This window comes from Haliotis rufescens, unplaced genomic scaffold (genome assembly GCF_023055435.1).
Source record: "Haliotis rufescens isolate VD_foot unplaced genomic scaffold, xgHalRufe1.0.p SCAF_15, whole genome shotgun sequence".
Classification (NCBI taxonomy): domain Eukaryota; kingdom Metazoa; phylum Mollusca; class Gastropoda; order Lepetellida; family Haliotidae; genus Haliotis; species Haliotis rufescens.
The window spans coordinates 12,288,766-12,314,146 of record NW_025963835.1 but is presented as its reverse complement, the minus strand read 5'-3'; the positions used below and the strand labels follow the sequence as shown (position 1 = coordinate 12,314,146).

General features: G+C 41.0%; 1 protein-coding gene across 1 annotated transcript; it reads left to right on the top strand.

The window, feature by feature from the left end:
* LOC124111350 (RING-type E3 ubiquitin-protein ligase PPIL2-like) lies at positions 1-23,837 on the top strand. The gene is made up of 20 exons (XM_046471009.2): positions 1-116; positions 268-372; positions 781-843; positions 1,304-1,355; positions 3,400-3,451; positions 4,790-4,881; positions 5,562-5,651; positions 6,939-7,014; positions 7,715-7,830; positions 8,680-8,724; positions 10,312-10,387; positions 11,250-11,356; positions 11,915-12,004; positions 12,203-12,236; positions 13,464-13,581; positions 15,229-15,285; positions 16,265-16,334; positions 21,236-21,298; positions 22,480-22,625; positions 23,178-23,837. The coding sequence occupies exons 1-20, from the start codon at positions 85-87 to the stop codon at positions 23,272-23,274; spliced, it is 1,581 nt and encodes a 526-aa protein (XP_046326965.2). The 5' UTR covers positions 1-84; the 3' UTR covers positions 23,275-23,837.
* The last annotated feature ends 1,544 nt before the right edge of the window (positions 23,838-25,381 follow it).

Below are 25,381 nucleotides of genomic sequence, written 5' to 3'. Positions count from 1 at the left end.
GAAACAAGTTGAGTGCGGAGCTGTAGTGTTCCTCAACATAACAACTTCCGCTTGTGTTGACTAGACGAATAAGAGGGACTCAAAATGGGGAAGAAACAGCATCAGAAAGATAAACTGTAAGTATAATTGATAAATGACACTAACATTGTCTGTAGAACTACATTATTCTTATTTTAACTTTTACTTGGTTTTCCACACTGAAGATTGCCCACTTTTCCCACTCGGACTATGTCTGTTCATATTTCGATCACACGTTTTTTTTGGCAGGTACCTGACCACCACTGAGTGGAGGAATGAGTGGGGTGGCTACAAAGGGAAACAGAACACGGGGCAAAATGCCAGATTCAGGAGACTACCTTTCCACTGCTGCAGGTATGTGCGTCAAATTTCAAAATGTTTTTGAAGTTCGTTGGGATGCATTTTCTAGGCAAAAGAACACTAATATTGAAGTGAGAGTGATGTCTAAAACCCTGTCATTATGGCATGTATGGAGGTCGAGAGTTACATGATTTTAGGTTAAGGTACATTCTTGTTTATCGTTTTGGTGCATGAGAACAAATGAAGTCGTGTATGGTCACATGTTTTTACATATTAGGATCTACTACGGTTGTGTCTAACTGTGGAGGTTAGGACTAGACATGTTAAACTGGAGCAGATACTTTTATGCATACCATAACCAGTCACCACAAATTCAAGTTAAATATGAAAAAAATGATATTTTCTGTCAAACTTGTAATATTTATTGTAAACATTAATAACATATTCTCTTTCATGTTTCAGTCTGTCTCTGCAGCCATTTGAACATCCACTGTGCACCAAGGAAGGAATAATTTTTGACTTAATGTAAGGTTTGAAAAAGAAACAGATGCCTTATATTCTGATGAATAGTGCCTGTTGGCCATTCTGTTTTATCCTTGACTGACCAGGTTAACATGACAAGCATGGTCAAAGAAAGGTTACAGTACATATACAAACAAGGAATGGCCTATGCTCACACATTCATTATTGTCGATTTGCCAACCCATTTACCAAATAGCTTTGACCCTTCTTTTTAGCTCCATTGTAACAATAAGTGATATCTAAAATCCCAACCTGTTCTTTCGCCATCAGCATTGATATGTGATTGAGCATTATGTCCGGTATTAAATCATGATCTTCATAATGCATGAAAACTTATATCAGTTAGGAATAATCATGATAATAGTGTTAAAATCATTGTTACCAAAATATCAATTTACCAAAGTGTTCTACTGTTATACTTATACCCTCATTGTAGAATACCAGTGTGATTGTTTTATTTCAGGAACATTTATCCCTTCTTGAAGAAGTATGGAGTGAGCCCAGTTACTGGAGAGGTTTGTTCTAATAGGGATAACAAAATTCTCACTATTTACCATATTCAACGTAATAAGTGCCCAGGGTGCTCTCAAAAATTAGAAATAGGGTGCTCTTATTAGAAATTAATTTGTGTGTGAAAGAAAAAAAGAGTTCAAAGATTGTAAATTTCGTGGTTTGATACAAAAGAAAAATCTGTGCGTATTATACATGACAGATATGTTTTCCAGAATTTAATTGCCCATAATAGAGGGTGCGTATTATACACGAATAAATAAGTCTTGTGTACATTGTGTACAAGGGGTGCTAATTGGGATTGTTCACTTGCCAATGTAGTTGCAAATATTGCTTATTACATCGAATATGGTACTTGTATTTGGTCTGTACATACCAAAGGTACTGATAATAAGCTACGTCATCTTAACTTCTTGAATCAGCCCTGGTTTATCTATTTGGGCAAAACAGAGTTATGGTATACACTGAATGGAATTTGAGGTTGGAAATATATTTTGCAACAATATATACCTATGGCTTTGCCACAGAAATGAGTTACTTCCGCTTGTTTTGACAAACTGTTGAAAATATAACGAGTGCTGTAGCAAATTATGGAATAACTTTTGTTTTGAAATATAACCTCAGCAAACCTACATTTTACACCTTTGCTTCTAACTACAAATTCTGGGCTTCAAGTATGAAGTATACGGTTATATATCAAGTATGTGCTTGAGTTGGGTTTAATGCCACTTTTAACAGTATTTAAGTTATATCACAGCATGTCAGTTTAATGTGGGGGGAAAGCCCAAGTGCTACAGGTCTCAGACGTTTACCACTTTGGTAAAACGAACAAGTATGGGTATGGTGCTGACAAACCTGGATACATGATCGGGGCAAATCAGGATTCGAACCAATGATCATACGTTTCTGGCATGCCCAAGGGACGCAACTCTGCACAGGCATTTGCGGCGCTCTAGACGACTGGGCCACCCATTAGGTGGTTATATAATTATTAATTTATTCATAGTTTTCATATACTTTTAATTGTTCTTTATTCAGGTACAGGTAGAGCACATATACACATGATACAAATACATCACAGTGTTGTTATCAGTCTTACATACATTCGACCGCCTCCGTGGTCCTGTGGTACAGCGTCCGCCCGGGGAGCGGATGGTCCGGGGTTCGATCCCCAGCCACGTCATACCAAAAGACGTTGGAAGATGGTACTTGTTGTTACCCGGCATTAAGGGGCTAAAACAAGGACTGGTCATCTTGGAGTCAGTATACTGTGTCTGAGTGGGGTATTCATGTTAAACTGCAGCATGGTATCTCAGTGAGCTAGCACTATAAATTGGCATCAGTCCGGACTAGTACAAGCAGCCACACACATATGTGCATGCACATCGCTATATAAGTGCAATAATCTTGGACGCAACGTTAAACGCAATTTGACCTCACATCTTACATACATTCATAAAACAAACATTTAGGAGGCATTATTGTCATCAAGGCACTGATATTCTTTATATTTATTATTTACAATTTGTACAAAATATGCATTATTTCTCATTAAGATCTTTGAACACCATATGTGAAGATGACCAGAAAGAGTTAAGTTAATTACAGGGTGAATGTGAGTTGTTTTTCGTGATATAATATGCAGAAACATCTCTTTGAATGTGTTTGAAGTACAGCATTGTGGTTTTGATTGAACACTTCTGAATGAATGCTTTACCAGGGAAATAGATGCATTGATAGGATTGTTATTTTTACTGTTGAGTCAAAGAATAATTGCATGGTTTTTGTGTTAGTAATATTAAATCTAATGTTGACAGCATTGTGTTTAAGTATTAGGATTTTGATATTTTTTTGAAAATGGAAATAAAACAAAACATGCGGCAGACTTTATGCTGATACTGGTGGTGCCTGAGAACCAAGACTGTTATTATATTTGGCCTAAATATTTTATTGATTAATTCATTCTGGCATCAGCAAGTCTTCCTTCAAGTGACACATTCCTGCCTGAAGTTGCTAATTCATGTACATGTTCTTGACTTCTGTTTTAAGAAAATGACCTCCAAGGACCTGACCAAGCTGACATTTCATAAGAATGCTAAAGGTAAATCTAATATAGCATGTTGAGCATGTAGTTAAATGCCCCAAACAGTATACTTTGTCTTGATTTTCCTTTCTGCTTCATTCTAACATCTACGTTTCAATGTACTTTATGAGGAGCAGTAAATTGTTTATGATTAGGATTAATTACAATTTTTCTTTGATAGGATAAACAAACGTTTTCAATTTAGACATTTCAAGTGTTTACTGTTATGTACTCAAACAATTATGATAATATTTATATGATACCCAGCTCACTCCAATATGAGACAGACCCATGAAGATCCGAGATAGAATAGGTCTTCAGCAACCCATGCTTGCTGTAAAAGGTGACTATGCTTGTCTTAAGAGGCGACAAACGGGATCAGGTGGTCAGGCTTGCTGACTTGGTTGATGCATGTCATCGATCTCAATTGCGTGGATCGATGCTCATGATATTAATCACTGGATTGTTTGGTACAGACCGTCAATTAGCTTGAATATTGATGAGTGCAGCGTTAAACAACAAACAAACCAACCAACAACCAGTATGAGACAAAGGGTTCTTCTATTGTACATACCATGCATTCCCTGTAAGGATTATTCTGATGGTCTACCCTTGCAGTGTCAAAGCCTTACATACACACCACTATCATGACATCATAATGTTCTCCAGGTAATGATGCCCAAGCATCGAGACACACTACACATGATGTCACCGAGCACATTGATAGAGTAGCATCAAATGTAAAGCAGGGTTAGAAACTAACAGTTTTTGTCCACTAGTCCTTATAATGATAGCTTATAGCAAAACCCTTAAAAAGGGCAAATTTCTACTAGTCCTTATGATATCTTTACAATTGGACAGTTTGTTTGTTTCCTTATAACGCATTGTATATTTGATGTATTCCCCTGTAACACATTGTATATTTGATGTATTCCCATATAACACATTGTTATTAATATATGTATGACTTGTTCCCCTACAGCATGAAGAACAGATTGTATGTTTGATGTGTTCCTCTGTAACAGGATGCATGTTTGTGTTCCTCTGTAACAGGATGCATGTTTGAGTTCCTCTATAACAGGATGCATGTTTGTGTTCCTCTGTAACAGGATGCGTGTTTGATGTGTTCCTCTGTAACCTGATGCATGTTTGTGTTCCTCTGTAACATTATGCATGTTTGTGTTCCTCTGTAACATGATGCATGTTTGTGTTCCTCTGTAACATGATGCATGTTTGTGTTCCTCTGTAACATGATGCATGTTTGTGTTCCTCTGTAACAGGATGTATGTTTGTGTTCCTCTGTAACATGATGCATGTTTGTGTTCCTCTGTAACATGATGCATGTTTGTATTCCAGACCGCTATCACTGCCCAGTCACCTACAGGATATTCAACGAGAACACTCACATCGTGGCCATCAAGACCACAGGCAATGTGTATTCCTATGAGGTATGTCTGTGTACTAGGATCAATTTCCCACATGCATGAGGGCTTCTACAAGTGGTGAAACCATGTGACTCCAAAGTCCTGGTGAAATCAGAATATATATTAGGTTTTGATACAAATGACTGCTGTAAGACCATTTCGCAGATACAGTTACCATAGTTACAGGTTCAGGATTCAGTCCATTTTATCTCCAGACATATGAAATATGGTAAAAGTTATTATTTCACATCACTGACATCACCATGATCACATTGGCAATGCTACAACTAGTCTGAATCCCCACATGGGTACAATATGTGAACCCATTTCTGGTTTCTCCCTCTTTCATATTGCTGTAATATTGCTAATAGTGGCATAAAACCATACTCACTCACTATGTCTGATGTTGTTCTGAAATGGGTTTACTTTTCATTTCAGGCTGTTGAGAGACTGAACCTGAAAGTGGTTTCTCCCTCTTTCATATTGCTGTAATATTGCTAATAGTGGCATAAAACCATACTCACTCACTATGTCTGATGTTGTTCTGAAATGGGTTTACTTTTCATTTCAGGCTGTTGAGAGACTGAACCTGAAAGTGGTTTCTCCCTCTTTCATATTGCTGTAATATTGCTAATAGTGGCATAAAACCATACTCACTCACTATGTCTGATGTTGTTCTGAAATGGGTTTACTTTTCATTTCAGGCTGTTGAGAGACTGAACCTGAAAGTGACCAACCTTCGGGATCTGTTGACCGACGAGTCGTTTACTCGGAGGGACATCCTTACCATCCAGGTATGAAAGCAGTACAAGGAAATGTTTACGTGTACATGATGTATGGGTCTGCAGCATAAGCATTGACCAGCAGACATCCATGAACATATTATTCACTATTTTCTTCGGGGGCACGGTGTACAGAGTTGTGTACCCAAAAATGCCAGAAAGATTGTGAGTTCGAATCCCGGTTTGTGTTATGTGTCAAGGTTTGTCAGCACCATGCCACTGCTTGTGGGTTTCTCCAAAGTGATAAACATAAAGGCCATGATGACTGCAGTGATTTTGCTCCAGACAATGGCATTTGGACATTTTCTTGATTTTATCAACTTTCAATTGGACTCTCTTTTATATCATGACCAAATTTTGAAAAAAATCATAAGGACATTTTGATTGACAATCAGTCAGTGGCCCTTAAACCTATCACACACCCTGAAGACCTGCATCACTTTGGACTTTCCTCTCACATCAAGTTGACACACCGTTATATAAAACTGAAATACTGTTCAAAACTGATTTAACCAAACTCACTCACTTTTGTGAAAAATGTGAAAAGAACTGATGACAACATGTATATGCAGGCCTCAAAGTTTTCAGTTTTATGGCTACAAGTATTTTTCCAGGCAGCCAGTGTTAAAATCAAGACGTCAAGCCAATATTGTAGGTAGCCAAAGGCATTTGAAATTATCTTTTATCAAGTAACTATTTTGATATGTACAGTTATAGCAGTAGCCTTGAAATTGTATATTAGTGGAAACTTCACTTGAATTTTGTTACTTGTGACTGGAACAATGATACAATTTATGTTACTAGATAATATCGGTATATCCCTGCTCCTCCATTGAGCATTGTCAACTGAAATAAAGTACAAACTACAGTAATATTATGTATTTTGGTTCATTGTCAACTTTAGGAGGAATTATTTGCGAGCACAGTTATTAGCGGACGTGTTTTCCAAGATCAGCTGTTATCTATTTTTGTGTCTATGGATGTGTAGCAATAGAATTAAGTTGCCACAAGATATTTTTCAAGGTAGTCATTTGGCTACCGCTGAATTTTAGACACTAGACAAGCTCAAATTTGGGTTGCACTGGCGACCATTTTAGTCGCAACTTTGAGGCCTGATATGGCATCATGTTTCAAGTTAAAACTGTCTAGATGATAATTGTTTTGTGATGACTAACATTTTTAGCTCACCTAAGTGACCTTGGCATCATGGAAAAATTGTGCTTGTCTGGTGTATGTTATCACAATTATTTTACCACTAATTGCCGTGGTATTTGACGATGTGTACCTATGTTGTTTCAGGATCCTACAAACTTGGACAAGTTCAACATGTCAGATTTCTACCACATCAAAAACAACTTGAAAGTTCCTGATGAAGGTGAGGTCATTTAGCAGTGACGTTTTGGTTCATCAACACAACTTAGTTTGAGGAAGTTCTAGATCCTCTGCCATGTCTATTCTTAGAGTGATATACCACCTCCATGATCTAGTGGATAGAGCGTCTTCCCGGAGAGCTGAAGGTCAGTGCCAAGGTCATACCAAGACTTTCAAAGATGCTGTTTGTTGTTACCCTGCCTGGCACTCTGCATAATGGGATAAAACCAGGACTGGTCGGCTTGGAGTCTGTATACTGTGTCTGAGTGGGGTATTCATGTTAAACTGCGGCATTGTATCTCAGTGGGCTAGCACTATTAAAATTAGCATTAGTCCAGACTAGTACAAACAAACGCACATGCACACACACAGCCGTCGCTATGTAAGTGCAATAATCTTGACGGGCCCCATTTCATTTCACCTTATAGTCGGTTAATTCCCTTGCCTCAGGAAGATGGGTTTAGAATTGGTCCCCAGCAACACTCTGCTGGTCAATGGAGGTGGCTTAATGAATCAGGTGGTAAGACTAGGTGACTTAGTTGATGGTGTCACTGTGGATCTGTGCTCATAACATCAGTCACTAGTTTGTCTGAATTAGACTCCGTTATTGACGGAGTGTTGTTGCAGTCATATTGCTGAGTGTGGTAATTAATAACAATCAAACAAACAATGCTACATAGCCACCACCTTCTATTTGTGTTCAGACAGCGAGCTGTCCAAGACTGACCCCAAGTACCGCCTGAAGAACATCAACTCAGAGGCCCGGGATGCGCTTGAAGAACTGGACCGCGACTACAAACCCAAGGATCTCCACCTGCTGGTGGGTTACGAGAGCTGTGATCCTCAGACATGCCAAGAACCTTAGACTACCTATGGAAATGTTCGAATCCCTGTTTTGTCCTGATTATGTCTCTAGGTTTGTCACCTGTGCTTGTGGGTTTCACCAAAGTGTGACCATCTTAAGACCAGCATCACTGTGGCGGGATCGGGTGGTCGGACTCGCTGACTTGGTTGAAGCATGTCATCAATCCCAATTGCGAGGATCGATGCTCAATCACTGGATTGTCTGGTCCAGACTCGATTATTTAGAAACCGCCATCATATAGCTGAAAACAAACAAGCATCACTGTGGGCTTTCCTACCACATCAACCCAATGTGCTGTCATGTAACTGAAATACTGTGGAACGCATGTCACTCACTTACTCACTAAATCACAAGAATTTTGTCTGTACCTATAACATGTATAACAATATAATTTTATACATTGTATTGTTGCACTAGGAATTGTAATGCTTCAATGCTTGTGGTTGATTCGCAAGGACTTAGACTTGGAACAATAGCTACATCATAAGTAATCAGTTCAGTGTATTCTGAAATGAGCAGTTCATCCCTAGGATATGTTGAGTAGTGTGTGTGTGTGTTTACGTGATATATTTTGAATTCTGTTCAAAGTGGCATTCAATGCAACTCACTCACTCTTATCCAACCAATCATCAGATGCAACTTTTGTTTGGTAACCATGGTAACATCATCAGGTTCCACTGGGATGTTGTATTCCCCTGCCAATTATCTACATCCTGAAAGTGTTCAAGTCTTTCAAAATGGCATTTATTTCACTGTTAAGGTTTTTAATCTACTATATCTCACTTCATACTTTGATATTTTCAGGGTATTACAAATGAGCAGAAAGCCAAGGCAGACAAGTTCAATGCCGTAAGTTGACACAGTATTTATATTATTCTCGGCTTTCACTACAGGCTACTTCCATCTGTTTACTGCCTCACTGTAGGGAAGTAACCCCATGAATGCCAAGTTACTAGTAATCATTACCCACGACATTAGCCTGGCTGTGGAGCACACAGGTATATGAGTATGGGTAATAATTGTATTGAGTCATCACAAGGGAAAAGACCTGCTACAGTGATGAAAGCTGTGCTCTACCTCACCTGGAATACCGACTGTGCTTACCATATTTCCTTGAGTATAGTGCACTCTTTTTTTCCAAAAAACACAGTTGTGTAGAGGGGGGTGCGCATTATACACGTCATAATGAGTTTTGATGGTTTTTCCCCCAACTCAATGACACTACCGTGAGCATGTTACACCGGAAATACCATGTCAACAAGTCCGTACTGAAGTATGCAAATTAAACATGTAATTACACTGTCTGGTTATAAAAAGTGTTCATTGTATATCTAGACTTATGTTTGTAACTTGAGTCATTATATTTTATTCAAAATTCCTTTTAATATTGTTTAAATCAATTTCGGCGAAAACATGTGTGAAGTGATCGGAAGATCGCACAACTCATCGTTTTTAACAGCAACCACAGTCAGATTACAGCTATTGACGCCTTGAAATGAACTTTTATTGACAGAGAATGGATACATATATCATAAGTGCCATACTTTGACTCATTAAAAGTCATATTTGTTGTAGTTTGACGATTCTATGTGAACACATAGTTCTCACATGTGCAGGGGCCTTGACGGTACTTGTGCTTATTTTAGCTGACAATGCAGTATGTTATATGTAGTGTATATTTTTGCAGACAAGGCAATATGTTATATGTAGTGTATATTTTTGCAGACAAGGCAATATGTTATATGTAGTGTATATTTTAGCTGACAAGGCAATATGTTAAATGTAGTGTATGTTCTTGCTGACAAGGCAATATGTTAAATGTAGTGTATGTTCTTGCTGACAAGGCAATATGTTATATGTAGTGTATATTTTAGCTGACAAGGCAATATGTTAAATGTAGTGTATGTTCTTGCTGACAAGGCAATATGTTATATGTAGTGTATATTTTAGCTGACAAGGCAATATGTTAAATGTAGTGTATATTTTAGCTGACAAGGCAATATGTTAAATGTAGTGTATGTTCTTGCTGACAAGGCAATATGTTATATGTAGTGTATATTTTAGCTGACAAGGCAATATGTTAAATGTAGTGTATATTTTAGCTGACAAGGCAATATGTTAAATGTAGTGTATGTTCTTGCTGACAAGGCAATATGTTATATGTAGTGTATATTTTAGCTGACAAGGCAATATGTTAAATGTAGTGTATGTTCTTGCTGACAAGGCAATATGTTATATGTAGTGTATATTTTAGCTGACAAGGCAATATGTTAAATGTAGTGTATATTTTAGCTGACAAGGCAATATGTTAAATGTAGTGTATGTTCTTGCTGACAAGGCAACATGTTTTATGTTGTGTATTTTTTTGCTGACAAGGCTATTTGCTAACTTAGCACAACATGTATGTTCTATATCATGTTAATGTTTGCTGACTAGGCATCCTACTCAACTGGGGCAGTATCAGCCTCCTTCACGTCCACTGCAGTGACCCCGCAGACGGAGCAGGAGTCTGGTAAGCTACATCATATTTAGTGGGAAAGAAAGTTTAATATTTTAATTTTACATACATTACTCAGAAGTAAGTGCCAGCAGTCAAACTCTTTGAAAGCACTTTTCCTTGGACTGATGTACATATATTTCAATAAAATCCCCAATTTTCATAGCTTGTCCTGTGTATGCTTTGACTTGTGAGGATCAGGCGATGCAACACTTGCTGAGTGGGGTTTAGTTTCATTAAATCCAAATTTGACACCTGGTAGACTGTAGACTTAGCTTACCTGGTTGAAGACGTAGAACTGTCTTAACATACTTAAAGGCCTTGTGCTCAACATTCTTGAACTCACTTTTTATGCATTTCATCATAAGGGGTGGGTGGTAGGTAGCCCCGTGATTAAAGCGTTTGGTCATCGCGTCAAAGACCCGGGTTCGATTCCCCAGGTGGGTTTAATGTGTGAAGCCCATTTCTGGTGTTCCCCGCTGTGATTTTTTTTTTTTTTCTTTTTTTTTTTTTCTTTTATTGTTTTTAGAAAGACACACCTGTTACATAAATGGGCTTCCGCCCAGGGTAGCAGAAAGCCCATGACATAAAGCACAACTTATCAGTACATCTTACTTTGTTGTTTTTTTTATACAGAAAATAACATACTGGGGGTACTTCTCACTCACACATTCACTCTTGTTTATATATCATATTGCAGTTTAGGAAAGTACATGGTCTCAAACATTAAAATCTTAAGTACAAAACTAAAATTAACCCGCTGTGATATTACTGGAATATTGCTAAAAGTGTAAAACCATACTCACTCACTCACTCACGGAAACCACTGGACTAATTAGTGATCCTCCAACGAGTTACCAACATGATCTGTTTTCAGCTCTGATCCATGAAGACGTCTTGAGATATGAGCGTGTCCGCAAAAAGGGTTACGTGAGGATGGTGACAAGCCACGGCACCCTCAACATAGAGATCTTCTGTGACATGGTGGGCAACTTCTGTGTGTGTTCAAATCTTGAGGTTTTCCTGTCAAGGAAATCCATGTAACCAGTAGATGGAGTCACTCACCCATGTGTACTTTTGAAACCCAAATATGATTGGACACACATTGGTTGAAAATGATGATGGTCTGAAAAAAACCCGTGTGTATTTTGGTTTAATTTTTATGACATGTATAATTGGTCATAGTAAGCTGGATGTATGGATCAGTTTGTTTGTTTGTTTGTTGTTTAACGCCACACTCAGCAATATTTCAGCTATGTGATACCGGTCTGTAAATAATTGAGTCTGGACCAGATATTCCAGTGGTATACATCACAAGCATCGAACCACCCAATTGGTATACGATGCATCAACCAAGTCAGCAGGCCTGACCACCCGATCCCGTTAGTCGCCTCTTACGACGAGCATATTTACAGACTGCCATAAAACGACTGGCAAAATTCCAGAGGGTTTCTTTTTTATCATGATTATCATGATTATCAAATTGATCTTGTCATGGATGTACTGCAGTTGTAGTTTTATTGTGTGTTGTTGTTGTTGCAGGTGCCCAAAACGTGCGAGAACTTCATGCAGCTGTGTGGCAGGGGGTACTACAACGGACTGATATTCCACCGGTCCATCAGGAACTTCATTGTGAGTTGATCATGTGTGTTGTTGGTGTACAGCTCTGCCTAATATATGAAATCTGTTCCAATGGTGGTCAAAAACATTTAACATCTAGTTGCTAGTTGGTTGAAAGTGTTGAACTGTTTCTTTTCAACTGTTACCATGCTTAGTATGGATGGGGATGAAGATGCCATGTTTGTAATGTTGGGTGATGTTCTTCCCCAGGTCCAAGGTGGAGATCCAACCGGCACCGGGAAGGGTGAGTAACAAGTTAACTCTTACACTCTATTGTGTAGATCGCCTCCGTGGTCTTGTGGTAGAGCATCCGCCCGGAGAGCTTGTTGTTACCCTGTCTGGTGCTCAGCACTTGGGGGCTAAAACAAGGACTGGTCAGCTGGGAGTCAGTATACTGTGTCTGAGTGGGGTATTCATGTTAAACTGGTATGGTATCTCAGTGAGCTAGCACTATAAGTCGGCATCAGTCCGGACTAGTACAAGCAGCCACACACACACACGTGCATGCACGTCGCTATATAAGTGCAATAATCTTGGATGTGACGTTAATCCTAATTTCACCTCACCTCACCTATGGTGTAGTTTACTGTCAGAAAAAGACATTTTGTCAAAAAGTATGTTATAAGTTGTAGCAGAGTCATGAGGGGTACATGTGGTTTTATGCATCCCATGTTAGGTTTAATACTATGAGCTTCAGGCCACTGTGCAGCTGTTTGCCTCTAGAAAGTGGTATAAAACCTAACACAGGACGTATAAAACCACATGTACCCCCCGTGATACCACCACAACGATTTTTTCATACAGACAAATTTTATTCTGCCACTGTAAAGGATTAATACAATTTCAAAGTTAATAGAACAGCTGTTCTATTGAGCTGAGGTTAACTTGTGCTATGTCACATGACTTTCATTGACTCGGTAAAAGCGTGCAGCTTTTTGCTTCGAAGCGGGGTAAGAGGGATTTATTCTCCTGCCCCAAAATTCATGTGCAGTCTGTCTTCTTCATGGTGGGGTATAAGGGATTTATTCTCCCACTGAGAAATTTATTTCACTCCCAGGTGGATTCATAGTAGATTATCAAAATCATGTGAAAAATGACATTCTGACATGGAGATATGAATTGTTTTTATGTCAGTGTAGACCAAATATTTCTGAGTCCTGTGATGGGATTCAAACTATCCTGTCTGCAAGCTGACCAGGTATGGATGTAAGCTGTGGATGACTCCATGCCCTGCTACATCCATAGTAGACCTTATTTTGGCTTGAATGAGGTTTGGTTTTATATTTGCATTACGTATGATAACTTTTCTTAAGGAGTAAAATCATATATCCATGTATGCTATGATTTTCTACTTTTATGGACAGACTTTCTACCATGTAGATGTCAGCATTGAGTATTGCTTGTTCACAGTGAGTTTTATGGAGTGAAAGGTGTCACGTTAAGGGAGAGTACTTTTGTCTGCGATACACAGGTGGAGAATCATGCTGGGGTCCTGCCTTCAAGGACGAGTTCAAACCCAACCTGACCCACACAGGCAGAGGGATGCTGAGCATGGCCAACAGCGGGCCCAACACTAACACGTCTCAGTTGTGAGTAGTGTGCAGTGTGCAGTTGACAGTGGCCTAACACTAACAAGTCTTGGTTGTGTGTAGTTGACAGTGGCCCAATACTAACAAGTCTCAGTTCTGTGTAGTTGACAGTGGCCTAACACTAACTAGTCTAGGTTGTGTGTAGTTGACAGTGGCCTAACACTAACAGTTGCCCAACACTAACAAGTCTCAGTTGTGTGTAGTTGACAGTGACCTAACACTAACAGTTGCCCAACACTAACAAGTCTCAGTTGTGTGTAGTTGACAGTGGCCTCACACTAACAAGTCTCAGTTGTGTGTAGTTGACAGTGGCCTAACACTAACAAGTCTCAGTTGTGTGTAGTTGACAGTGGCCTAACACTAACAAGTCTCAGTTGTGTGTAGTTGACAGTGACCTAACACTAACAGTTGCCCAACACTAACAAGTCTCAGTTGTGTGTAGCTGACAGTGACCTAACACTAACAAGTCTCAGTTGTGTGTAGTTGACAGTGACCTAACACTAACAAGTCTCAGTTGTGTATAGTTGACAGTGGCCTAACACTAACAAGTCTCAGTTGTGTGTAGTTGACAGTGACCTAACACTAACAAGTCTCAGTTGTGTGTAGTTGACAGTGGCCTAACACTAACAAGTCTCAGTTGTGTGTAGTTGACAGTGGCCTAACACTAACAAGTCTCAGTTGTGTGTAGTTGACAGTGGCCTAACACTAACAAGTCTCAGTTGTGTGTAGTTGACAGTGGCCTAACACTAACAGTTGCCCAACACTAAAAAGTCTCAGTTGTGTGTAGTTGACAGTGACCTAACACTAACAGTTGCCCAACACTAACAAGTCTCAGTTGTGTGTAGTTGACAGTGGCCTAACACTAACAAGTCTCAGTTGTGTGTAGTTGACAGTGGCCTAACACTAACAAGTCTCAGTTGTGTGTAGTTGACAGTGACCTAACACTAACAGTTGCCCAACACTAACAAGTCTCAGTTGTGTGTAGTTGACAGTGACCTAACACTAACAAGTCTCGGTTGTGTGTAGTTGACAGTGACCTAACACTAACAAGTCTCAGTTGTGTGTAGTTGACAGTGGCCTAACACTAACAAGTCTCAGTTGTGTGTAGTTGACAGTGACCTAACACTAACAAGTCTCAGTTGTGTGTAGTTGACAGTGGCCGAACACTAACAAGTCTCAGTTGTGTGTAGTTGACAGTGACCTAACACTAACAAGTCTCGGTTGTGTGTAGTTGACATTGGCCCAACAAGATGATGAAACATCAGATAGTTATCTTTCTGTGATTAGTGGTGAATTGTCCATGTAGAAATTTAAATATAGTATATATTAAGACCATGCACCGACCACTGAAGATCGAGGTTAGAATAGGTCTTCAGCAACCCATGCTTGCCGTAAAAGGCGACTATGCTTATCATAAGAGGCGACTAACAGGATCAGGTGGTCAGGCTCGCTGACTTGGTTGATGCATGTCATTGTATCCCAATGTCTGGCTCGATGTTCATGATGTCAATCACTGAATTGTCTGGTCCAGACTTGATTATTTACAGACCTCCATCATATGGCTGGAATATTGCTGAGTGCGGCGTTAAAAAACAAACAAACAAACAGACAGACCATGCTCCAACTGCAATGTTTGGTATGTTTCAGCTTCTTCACATATAGGTCCGCCCGACATCTGGATGGTAAACATGCTGTGTTTGGCAAGTGAGTAGCACGTCTGGCTGTGGTGGTCTACTATGTATACTTTAGACTCAGAACCAAGTGTTGAACCCTTTGTGCCAGAAGAGATATGTTCCTTGTATTAGTGTGCCAATGATACTGTTAAAGTCATAATGACATGGTTAAAATAAAACAAGTCATTTCTTAAAGATGAGGGTTGGTGGGGTAGCCTTGTGGTTAAAGTGTTCCCTCGTCATACTGAAGCCCCGGGTTCGATTCCACACATGGGTACAATGTGTGAAGACCATTTCTGGTGTACCCCGCCATGATATAGCTGGAATATTGCTAAAAGGGGCGTAAAACCATACTCACTCACTCTAAAAGATGATGTTTATCACATGACTGCTGTTTTTAGAGCCCAATCACCGAGCAAATACATGGTTAACGACAGTGTGTGAAGCCCATTTCTGGTGTCCCCTGCCGTAATACAGCTGGAATATTGCTAAAAGCGGCGTAAAACCATTCTCACTCACTCATGGTTAATGATGAACTGATGAACAGGTTTCATGAATATTTTGACTCACAACATAAACCTGGCAGTTCAGGAATTGAATTATCAACCCCAATGAACAGGAAGGAGGTAAGCTTTACAGAATATGATTTCTTATTATTTAGGATATGGTGAAATAAACATCACCAAGTTCATAGATGGTTCAAGACCACCTCTGTGGTCTAGTGGTAGAGTGTCTGCCAGGAGAGTTGAAGGTCGGGAGTTCTATCCCTGGACACGACATACCAATAGGTGGTACTTGTTCTTACCCTACCTGGCAATCATCATTTAGGAACTAAAACAAGGTCTGGTGGCTTGAAGTCGGGATGCTGAGTTCAAGTGCAGCATTGTATCTCAGTGGACTAGCACCATTAACATCGGCATTAGTCCGGACTAGTACAAGCAGCCACACTCACACACACATGAGCACATTGGTATATAAGTGGATTGAAATGTATGTTGCCATCGTTACAGGATTGTTGGTGGTTTGGAGACCTTGGACAAAATGGAAGCTATTGAAGTCAACAAACATGACAAACCAAAGGTGAGGACTGGCCGCTGGTCTGGGGACAGCGGAAGGGTCATGGGAAATCCTAGTGTCTGGCCTCCTGGGTTTCACCTATTTGGCGTGATTTCCATCCAAATAATATACCTCTCATAATATTTTTAATTAGCAATATTTGACACAAGATAATTCCTGGTAGTGGGACGATACACTGATCCATCTGTTGATCTTGATGTTTTACTTCTCGATACAAGTGTCGATCACCGTCGCACACTAACTACAAAATATTGATTCTTACCTTAAACGTTTGCTTTAACAACTGTTACACCAAGCACTAATTAGTAGTGAAATTTAGTGGTGTGAAAATGTAAATATTTTCATCCATTGTGCCATACTACACACTGCCAACTGTAAGTCATGAGTGTGCCAGTTATTAGGCCATCCTGTCTATCAAAAAGATGGTTTATGCACCACAGATAAGAGCATATGTAAGTATCATGATACGTATCGGATCACACAGTTGATGTATCGTCCCAGCCCTAATAATTCCATCAATCTGTACTGATTCCTGCCAAACTTGTGAGGGACTGTAACAAAATTGATTGAATAAGTAAAGGCTGGAAGAGCAACATTTTTGCTTTAAGTTTATTTTGTGCACGTTTTGGACTTATAAAAAGATCTATACATAAAGCTAAAATGTGTCAAAAAGATTGTATTTTTTTACTTGTCCTGCATTACTCCTTAATGCATATTACTTGTTTGTTCTTGACACAGAAAAGAGCTGTGTCAAGGTCTTGCTTGAAGAAGTTGTTCCAACTAGCTAAGGGCGGTCGGGTAGCCTAGTGGTTAAAGCGTTTGCTCGTCACGCCGGAGACCCGGGTTCGATTCCCGACATTGGTACATTGTGTGAAGCCTATTTCTGGTGTCCCCCGCTGTGATATTGCTGGAATATTGCTAAAAACAGCATAAAACCATACACACTCACTCACTCACTCCTGCTGAGAGGCCAACCCTATCACGCAGCTCCCACGTGACCAAAGGAAGTGACGTCACGGATCCTCACATTACTCTTGTCACTTGCTGAGTGAAGACCTGTTTTTGATCTGTAGCCTAAAACTTGTTTAAAACTTGCTTCTTAAGTTAATGTTCATTGTGCTTGTGTTGTGCATACAGTTTGTATCTTTGTACATTCTATGTTTTAACTTATGCATAACTTTTTTGACACCTGTTGGCGTTTTCTTAAAAAAGAAAACAATGGTAATCCCAGGTGTCTTGTTACTTCAAGTAGCCATCATGAATATTTTACGTGGCCACACAGTTATGAACTGGCTTACATGCTATATACTTCTTGCTTGGTACCTCAGCCATGCCGTACCTTTGCCAGTATATTGTTTTGTCATTGTATGTTGTCTTACGTTTTTCATAATATTTGTTTCATAAACCCATAGTGGGAAAACAAATTATAGCGTACATAATCGGGCGGGGATGCATTGTGATTTTACACTGCTTCATTGCAGATAACATGCCATCCTGTTCTAAGTGCTGGCGTAATATGTCGGGGTAGGATCCCCACCCTTTGTGCTTTAATTCTACATCTCCTTGCCTCCAGGCTTCTCAATGTAAAGACTGTCTCCCACTTTCCCCCGTAGATTTCAGGCAATACATCCGTGGGTCCCAAAAGCAGAGATCTCAGTAGGCGAGAAAACTCCGGCGTAAGATTTCTGACACTTCCGAGAGTTCTCTTTCTAAGACGTCTGCTGTTGCCATGATGTTGGCGCCCTCAGTCTCTACCCAGAGTACCCTGACAGCGGCGGCCACCACCATGATGCCCGGCGTGGCACTCTCCTACCTGATGGCGCCTGTCCAGTCCACTGGACAGATGCCCTTGGGCTATGGCTTCCAATAGGCATCCCCACCTACATTTCAGCTTCCTATGATGGACACCTCTCTCCTCCAGTTCATCCAGTACTTGCAGGCCATGCAACAGATGCCAAAGCCTTCTGCCTCAGCCTCATCCCCAGCGCCTATACAGATGCCTCTATAAGCGCCGCCCACAGCCCCTATACATGCGTCTCTCCAAGCGCCTATGCAGATGACGCCTATCCACCAGATAGTGCCGCCTCCAGTGCCTCTAAATGTCGCACCTCTCAGTGGCGAGCCTCATCGGACGCCTATACAGACCCCCCCTCTACTATTGGTCGTCGATCTACCGTCTACCTCCCGTTACTCCTTGGACTCTGCTTCGCCCAGTACTTCCTCCCGTCGGAGTGACTGTCGCTCTTCTCCCAAGCCTCAACAATCTGAGAGCCGCACTCCTGTCCATAGACGCTCTAGCTATGATGACACATCCACTGATGGTGAGTCCCACCTTGGGCTAGACCAGGAAGCAGACTGGCTGGCGAACAGACTTGAGGAAGTTGCTCCTTCCCCTAGCCTAGAGATGGATAGTAAGGATGCCATTAGATCGGACCCTACCTCTCTCCCAAGGTTAAAGACATGAAGGCCCTTGAACTCCACGCTACAGACGGAGCGATTATCTGATCCACTCTCTCCAGGTTGTGGACCGCGCCCATGAGTTAGTTGAGGATCTCCACCGCATGACCAGGTTCAACCGTCGCACCTCTGTTCGATATTCCGAGAACAAACTCGCTTATGTGGAAACAGAGATTCGTTGGTCTCTCAAGTAACTCTTACTTTTGGCGTCAACCTCCGGTACCTGTAGGGGGATAATCCACACCAGGACAACATAACTGTCTGGTGTCTTCGGAACAGACATTTCGTTTCTTCCACCTGGTGGATCTATTTCCAGGTCCAACACATTCCGGGCTGTCGCAACGTCGCAATGCAGAACCTCGTTCTGACTTTGGGTGTGCCCTGGTGGCCGGCAGGGGCCTGGTTCGTTGACCTCAGAGAATTAGCCAACACCGACCCGATGTCTTCACGTCTGGTCCATCTACAGAGAGCACTGAATGCTAAAGGTTATTCAGCCATAGCAGCGAAGGCCATCACGATGGCTCATCGCCCGATCCCCAGGAGCCTATACGATGAAGTGGCTATCCTTCGAGAGCTTTTGCAGGGGAATAAGCAAGACACCCACTACTGCATCGCCTTAATTCCTGGCCGAGTTCCTGCTCTATCTTCGCGACAAGTGTAGACTCAAGGGTAGTACCATAACGACTTGCCTTGTGGCACTCAACTCCGTCCTGGCAGTTCTGGGAGATCGGCGCATGGCGAAAATCCCAGAACTACAGGCTCTGCTTCACTCAAGGTGAAATTTTGTCCACCAGATTGGGATCTGAAAATCATTCTCACCTTGTTGGGAGACTCGCTCTTTGAGCCCCTCGACAAGGAGTCTTTCAACTATCTGACAAAAAACACGGTCTTCCCCCTGGGGCTTGCTACCGCTCGTGTCAGTGAGCTACACGCCCTGGATGTCATGCGCGTTCCCTTTGAGCATGGAGCGCATGGAGCAGTTCATCTCGGACAGTTCATGCTGGGACTTTATTGCCAAGAACCAGCTCCCAGGACAGCCCCAAAGATCGTTCCCCATTCCTCCCCATCATTGATTGTGGGTGCGGAAGACGATCAAGAGCTCCTCCTGTGCCCGTTGGGGGATTTACGTTGTTACATCCATCGGTCCAAGGAACGACGCAGACGACACCACCTATTTGTACTGGTATCAGCGACCTCGCGAGCAGAAGTCAGCTGCAACATGATCGCCCTCTGGCTGCGAGCCATCATTTTCCAGGCCTACGAAGTCGGGGGACTGGACCCCCACACTCCAACAACCTGCATGAGATCTGGGCGGTTGCTTCCACCAAGGCACTACACAGCAACTGCTCCCTGCGTACCATCATGGAGGGGTGTTTCTGGCAATCGAACACAGTCTTTGCCACTCACTACCTGTGAGATGTTGCGTTGGAGGATGTGCAAGGCATACACAGTTGGTCCGTAAGTAGTGGCCCACTACTAGACGCCATTGACCTTGCCTCCAGTCCAGAGCCGGCCTCTTGACCTCCCCTGGCTTAAGTGCACTGGAGTGGAAGGTTCATGCCACACCCATACGGCTCGATACGTCAGTCTACACCTTTAACTTGAGTAAGATTATCGTCTATGACTGCATCGTACGTGGACACCCCGCATACCTGACTCTTGGTTCCCAACTACGAATTGGTCATTTGCTGCTGACCACACAGCTGATGATTGGCTGAAAGAAACAGAGTTCTGAGATTAAAGTCGACATCTGCAGGTATGCCCTCCACCGATTCCGTCAGATAAAGATGCATTAAGGAGAAATGCAGGATAAGTAAAAACATTTAGTAAAATCCTGTATTTATATTTGTATACTTATCCTGCATTACTGCATCTAACGAGACCCACCCGTCGCAGAGGTACTTCCCTACGATGCCTTTTGATGTTCCGGACTCCAGAGTAATGTGAGGATCCGTGACGTCACTTCCTTTGGTCACGTGGGAGCTGTGTGATAGGGTTGGCCTCTCAGCTAGTTGGAACAACTACTTCAAGCAAAGACCATCACTCAGCTCTTTTCTCTGTCAAGAACAAGCAGTAATATACATTAAAGACTAATGCAGGATAAGTATACAAATATAAAAAAATATCCAGGATTTTACTAGTTTTGTTCTTATATTTGAACATGAGCAGTTTAAATAAAACTAGGTATCTGGTTATAATTTCATCCTGAGTCACAGACTTTTATGGTTGGATTTTCTCTTGAGGTTTGAAAAGAATGATCCTTTTTCACTCATTTTAGCCATACTTCTGTATTTGATCCTGTCATAACTTGCAAGTGTAAGTGTTAGGCTAGTTGTCAGACATTTCAACATAACCTTTCAGTTCCACCTCTTTTTTGTTTATGTCCTTTGACATTTCTTGTCGTCCAGTTTACAAAAACACTAAATTGTTAATCCTCTTTGTTCCAGGAAGAAATCAAGATTGAGAATGTCATCGTGTTTGTGAACCCGTTTGATGAAGCGGATGAACAGGTATGTCTGAATCTGCATGGAGAAGATGAGGGCAACTGATCAACACAACAATGCAGTGTCCATTCCCATTTCCCATGACCACCTCCGATCACCTTCCCACAACCCATGCTTGCTGTAAGAGTTGACTAACAGGATCGGGTGGTCAGGCTTTCTGACATGGTTGATGCATGTCATCTTATCCCAATTGACTCGATTTACAGACCTCTGTCATATAGCTGGAATAATGCTGACTGTGTCGTTAAACAACAAACAAACAAACAAACAAACAAAATGACCACCTCCGTGGTGTAGTGGATACAGCATTTGCCCGGAGAGCAGCGAGTCTGTGGTTTGATCCCTGGCTTCGTCATTCCAAAAGACATTGAAAGATGGTACTTGTTGTTATCCTGTGCTTGGCATTAAGGGGTTTAAACAAGACCGGTTGGCTCGTAGTCAGTGTCTGTGTATTAGTGGGTATTAATGTCAATCTGTATCTCAGTGGGCTAGCTCTATAAAACCGGCATGTATCTGGACAAGTAGAAGCAGCCACACACAGACAAGACCCGTGAAGATCCGAGGTAGAATAGGTCTTCAGCAACCCATACTTGAGGTAAAAGGCGACTACGCTTGTCGTAAGAGGCGACTAACAGGATCGGGTGGTCAGGCATGGTGACTTGGTTGGTGCATGTCATCGTATCCCAATTGCGTGGATCGATGCTCATGATGTCAATCACTGGAATGTCTGGTGCAGATTTGATTATTTACAGACTGTTGTCATATAGCTGGAATATTGCTGAGTGCGACATTAAACAACAAACAAACAAACAAACAGACAAAAACACACAGACAATCACAATACAACCATAATCCCCTTTTCACCTCACCAGTTTTCTCAATTGCTTGACTGGGGTTGTCATCTCTGCATGTGTAACACGTTAACAAGATGTTCATGAAATAAGAGCTTTTTAAATTAGTATTTGATTAGCAAATGAAATCTTTCCAAGACATTATGTATGTTAAATGTGTTATCTTATAATATGAATTATATATCATATTAGCCTCTCTCTTTCCTGTAAAAGTAAAGCCTATTATTATTTACATCAAACACAAGACTTTGTGTTCATGTGAACATTTCATCTGTGGTAACATCTGGCTAATGAATACAAATATCAGTCTGGATTGTAAGCCATCTGTGTTGCCAGCTGAAGAAAGAAAGAGAAGATGAACTTGAGAAACAGAAGGCAGCAGCAGAAGCAGAGCGGAAGAAGAAGGAACGGAGGAAGATGGAGGAAGAGGGACCACGTGTTTTCAAGAAGGGTGTTGGGAAATACATCAACATGTCAACACTGTGAGTATGGACTTATCAACAGTTTAGGCAGGAGTAACTAGACACATGGCTATATGTGATGAGAGACCCATGAAGATCCGGGGTAGAATAGGTCTTCAGCAACCCATGCTTGCCGTAAAAAGCGACTAAGCTTGTCGTAAGAGGCGACTTACAGGATCAGGTGGTCAGGCTCGCTGACTTGGTTAATGCATGTCATTGAATCCCAATTGCATGGATCGATGCTCATGATGTCAATCACTGGATTGTCTGGTCCAGACTACATTATTTACAGACTGCCGTCATATAGCTGGAATATTGCTGAGCGTGGCGTTAAACAACAAACAAACAAATCATGTGATGAGAACAGGTTAATGTAACTCAGGCAATCAGGATTTCGTGTATACTTGAAAAGACTTGTCTGTCAAAGTTTCTGGTAGAAGAGCTCAATAACTTGTGTCTTTGTAAGGTGGGAATAAAATGTGGATTTGGCAGTCAATTGATTTCTCAAGGCTTGTATGAATTTCCAAAAACTGGCAGATATATATTTCTTTATTATCACATGATGTGTTTCAGTAAGCGAAGTAAGGACGAGGAAGATGCTTCCTCAGAGACAGTCAAGAAGAAGAAGACAAAAGGAGAATACTCATTTGGGGACTTCAGTGCCTGGTGATGCAGCAAGAGTTGTCTCATGCCGTTACAGGGGGCATGTCAGTGATGTCGCAGGAGCCAGGACACCAGGCAGATTACCATGACAGATTCTTACATTCAAGATTCTTTAGATCAGAGTCCCTCAACTTGAAGCTCCAAGTTTTATAAGACCATAATATCTGTCCGTGTTCTGGTTATTTTCAAGGGGGGGAATATGAAGCCATTAATCATGAGTCAAACAGCAAGAATTTCAGCTTTAGTGTCAGTAAGTTGTGTAGATGACCATGTCATTGGTCCCTGAAAATGGAAGTGACTCCATGTCGGATTTAACTGGATTCCTGGCCAGATACGAGGGGCGTTCAATAAGTTTTGCAACTCTAGGCTGTACAGTTAAATCACCCACCCTACAGCCCAGACTTTCTCCCCAGTGACTATTTTCCTTTTCTGGCAAATGAAATCTGCCCTACATGGAAGAAGCTTCCAGGATGACGAGGACATAAAGGCTGCCACAGAGGTGTGGTTAGAGGGCCAATCTGCGGATTTCTATAAAAGTGGTATTAAAAGCTTGAAGGACAAATGGAATAAGTGTATGGAGGTGAATGAAGATTATATTGAAAAATGAAAGTGCAAAAGATATTCTGCGACATTCTCTGCAATATTCTCATATTGAAGTTGCAAAACTTATTGAACGCCCCTCATATATCTTATCCTTGGCACCGGTAATGGGTCACTTCAACTGTTTATATTTTAATCAAGAGCTCAATACATTTCTTGTCAGAATTGTAACTGTAATAATGAACATGTTAGGTTTTGCTGAACAATAACTAAAACAATATGTGTGGTACCTATTTCAGGCATCCCCCAAAAGTGTGGAAAAGTCATGTATATTTTCTCTTTTTACTTTTTCTTTGAAAGTAAAAGCCTTCCTTCAAATAACAATCTCAGATTATTTTGATAGATTTTCAGCCCTGCAGAAGAAAGCTGAAGGATTAAAGATTTTAATATACACTTATTCTGATTGTACTTATAGTCAAGTATTTTCAACACTATGTACGCCATTGTCCATTTGTACATATTTGTCATTCTGTAAATAAACTTGTACATTTTGCACAGCGTCTCTTTCTGTCTTGTCTTTGAATGGCATTTAGAAGTGATACACATAAGGAAGAGAATATATTGATATTACCTTCTTTATTATGAGGAACACAATGTTTTATAGTATATACTTACTCCTTCATCAGGTGTACAAATGCTTTTAAGCGGAGAACAGACATATACCTGTAAGAACGAACAAAAGTAATAATATAACAAAGGTTGAAACTTATCAAGGGAAAATATAACAAAGGTGGAAGCTGAACAAGGAAGCCCTTGTTATGTTTTGAACTTTATCTTTTTACTTTTGTTGTTCTTACAAGTACCTATATATGTCCTCTCTCTGCCTCATAGCATTTATTCACCTGATGGAGTAAGTGTATACTCCTCAATATGTTCCTCAAAATCAAGAGGGGGCACGGGTGGCCCAGTCGTCTAAGGCGCCGTGATTCGCTATGCAGAGTTGCGTCCCCTAGGCATGCCAGAAACCTGTGATTGTGGGTTCAAATCCCGGCTGGCCCCGATTATGTTTCTAGGTTTGTCAGCACCATACCCGTGCACGCGGGTTTCAATGAAGTGAAGTGAGACCTGCATCACTTCGGACTTTCCTCCCACATTAAGCTGACATGCAGTGATATAACTGGAATAATGTTAAAAGCGGCATTAAATCTAACTCACTCACTCACCGAAATGACATCCATAAATTCTCTTCCTCTTTTTGAATCTTGTTGCAGTATAAACTACAACTGCACAACATAATTTGTGGTGTGTAACAAACATTTACTGCACATCTGAACACTCGATGAGTGACGACAGACTGCAAACAGGACAACAGTGGACGTGTTCAATATATTGAACAAGATCAAGGTCAAGAGAAAACTCACTATGTCGTGTGTCCACCGTTAGTATCAACTACTTCCTGGCAAGCTATCCTCCGGCCTGTGGACGAAGGGGCTGTATGTTAGGGAATTGAGCCATGTTTAATTAGCTTGCACATGATAAACATAAATTTCAATCATGGCTTATATACTGGTCTG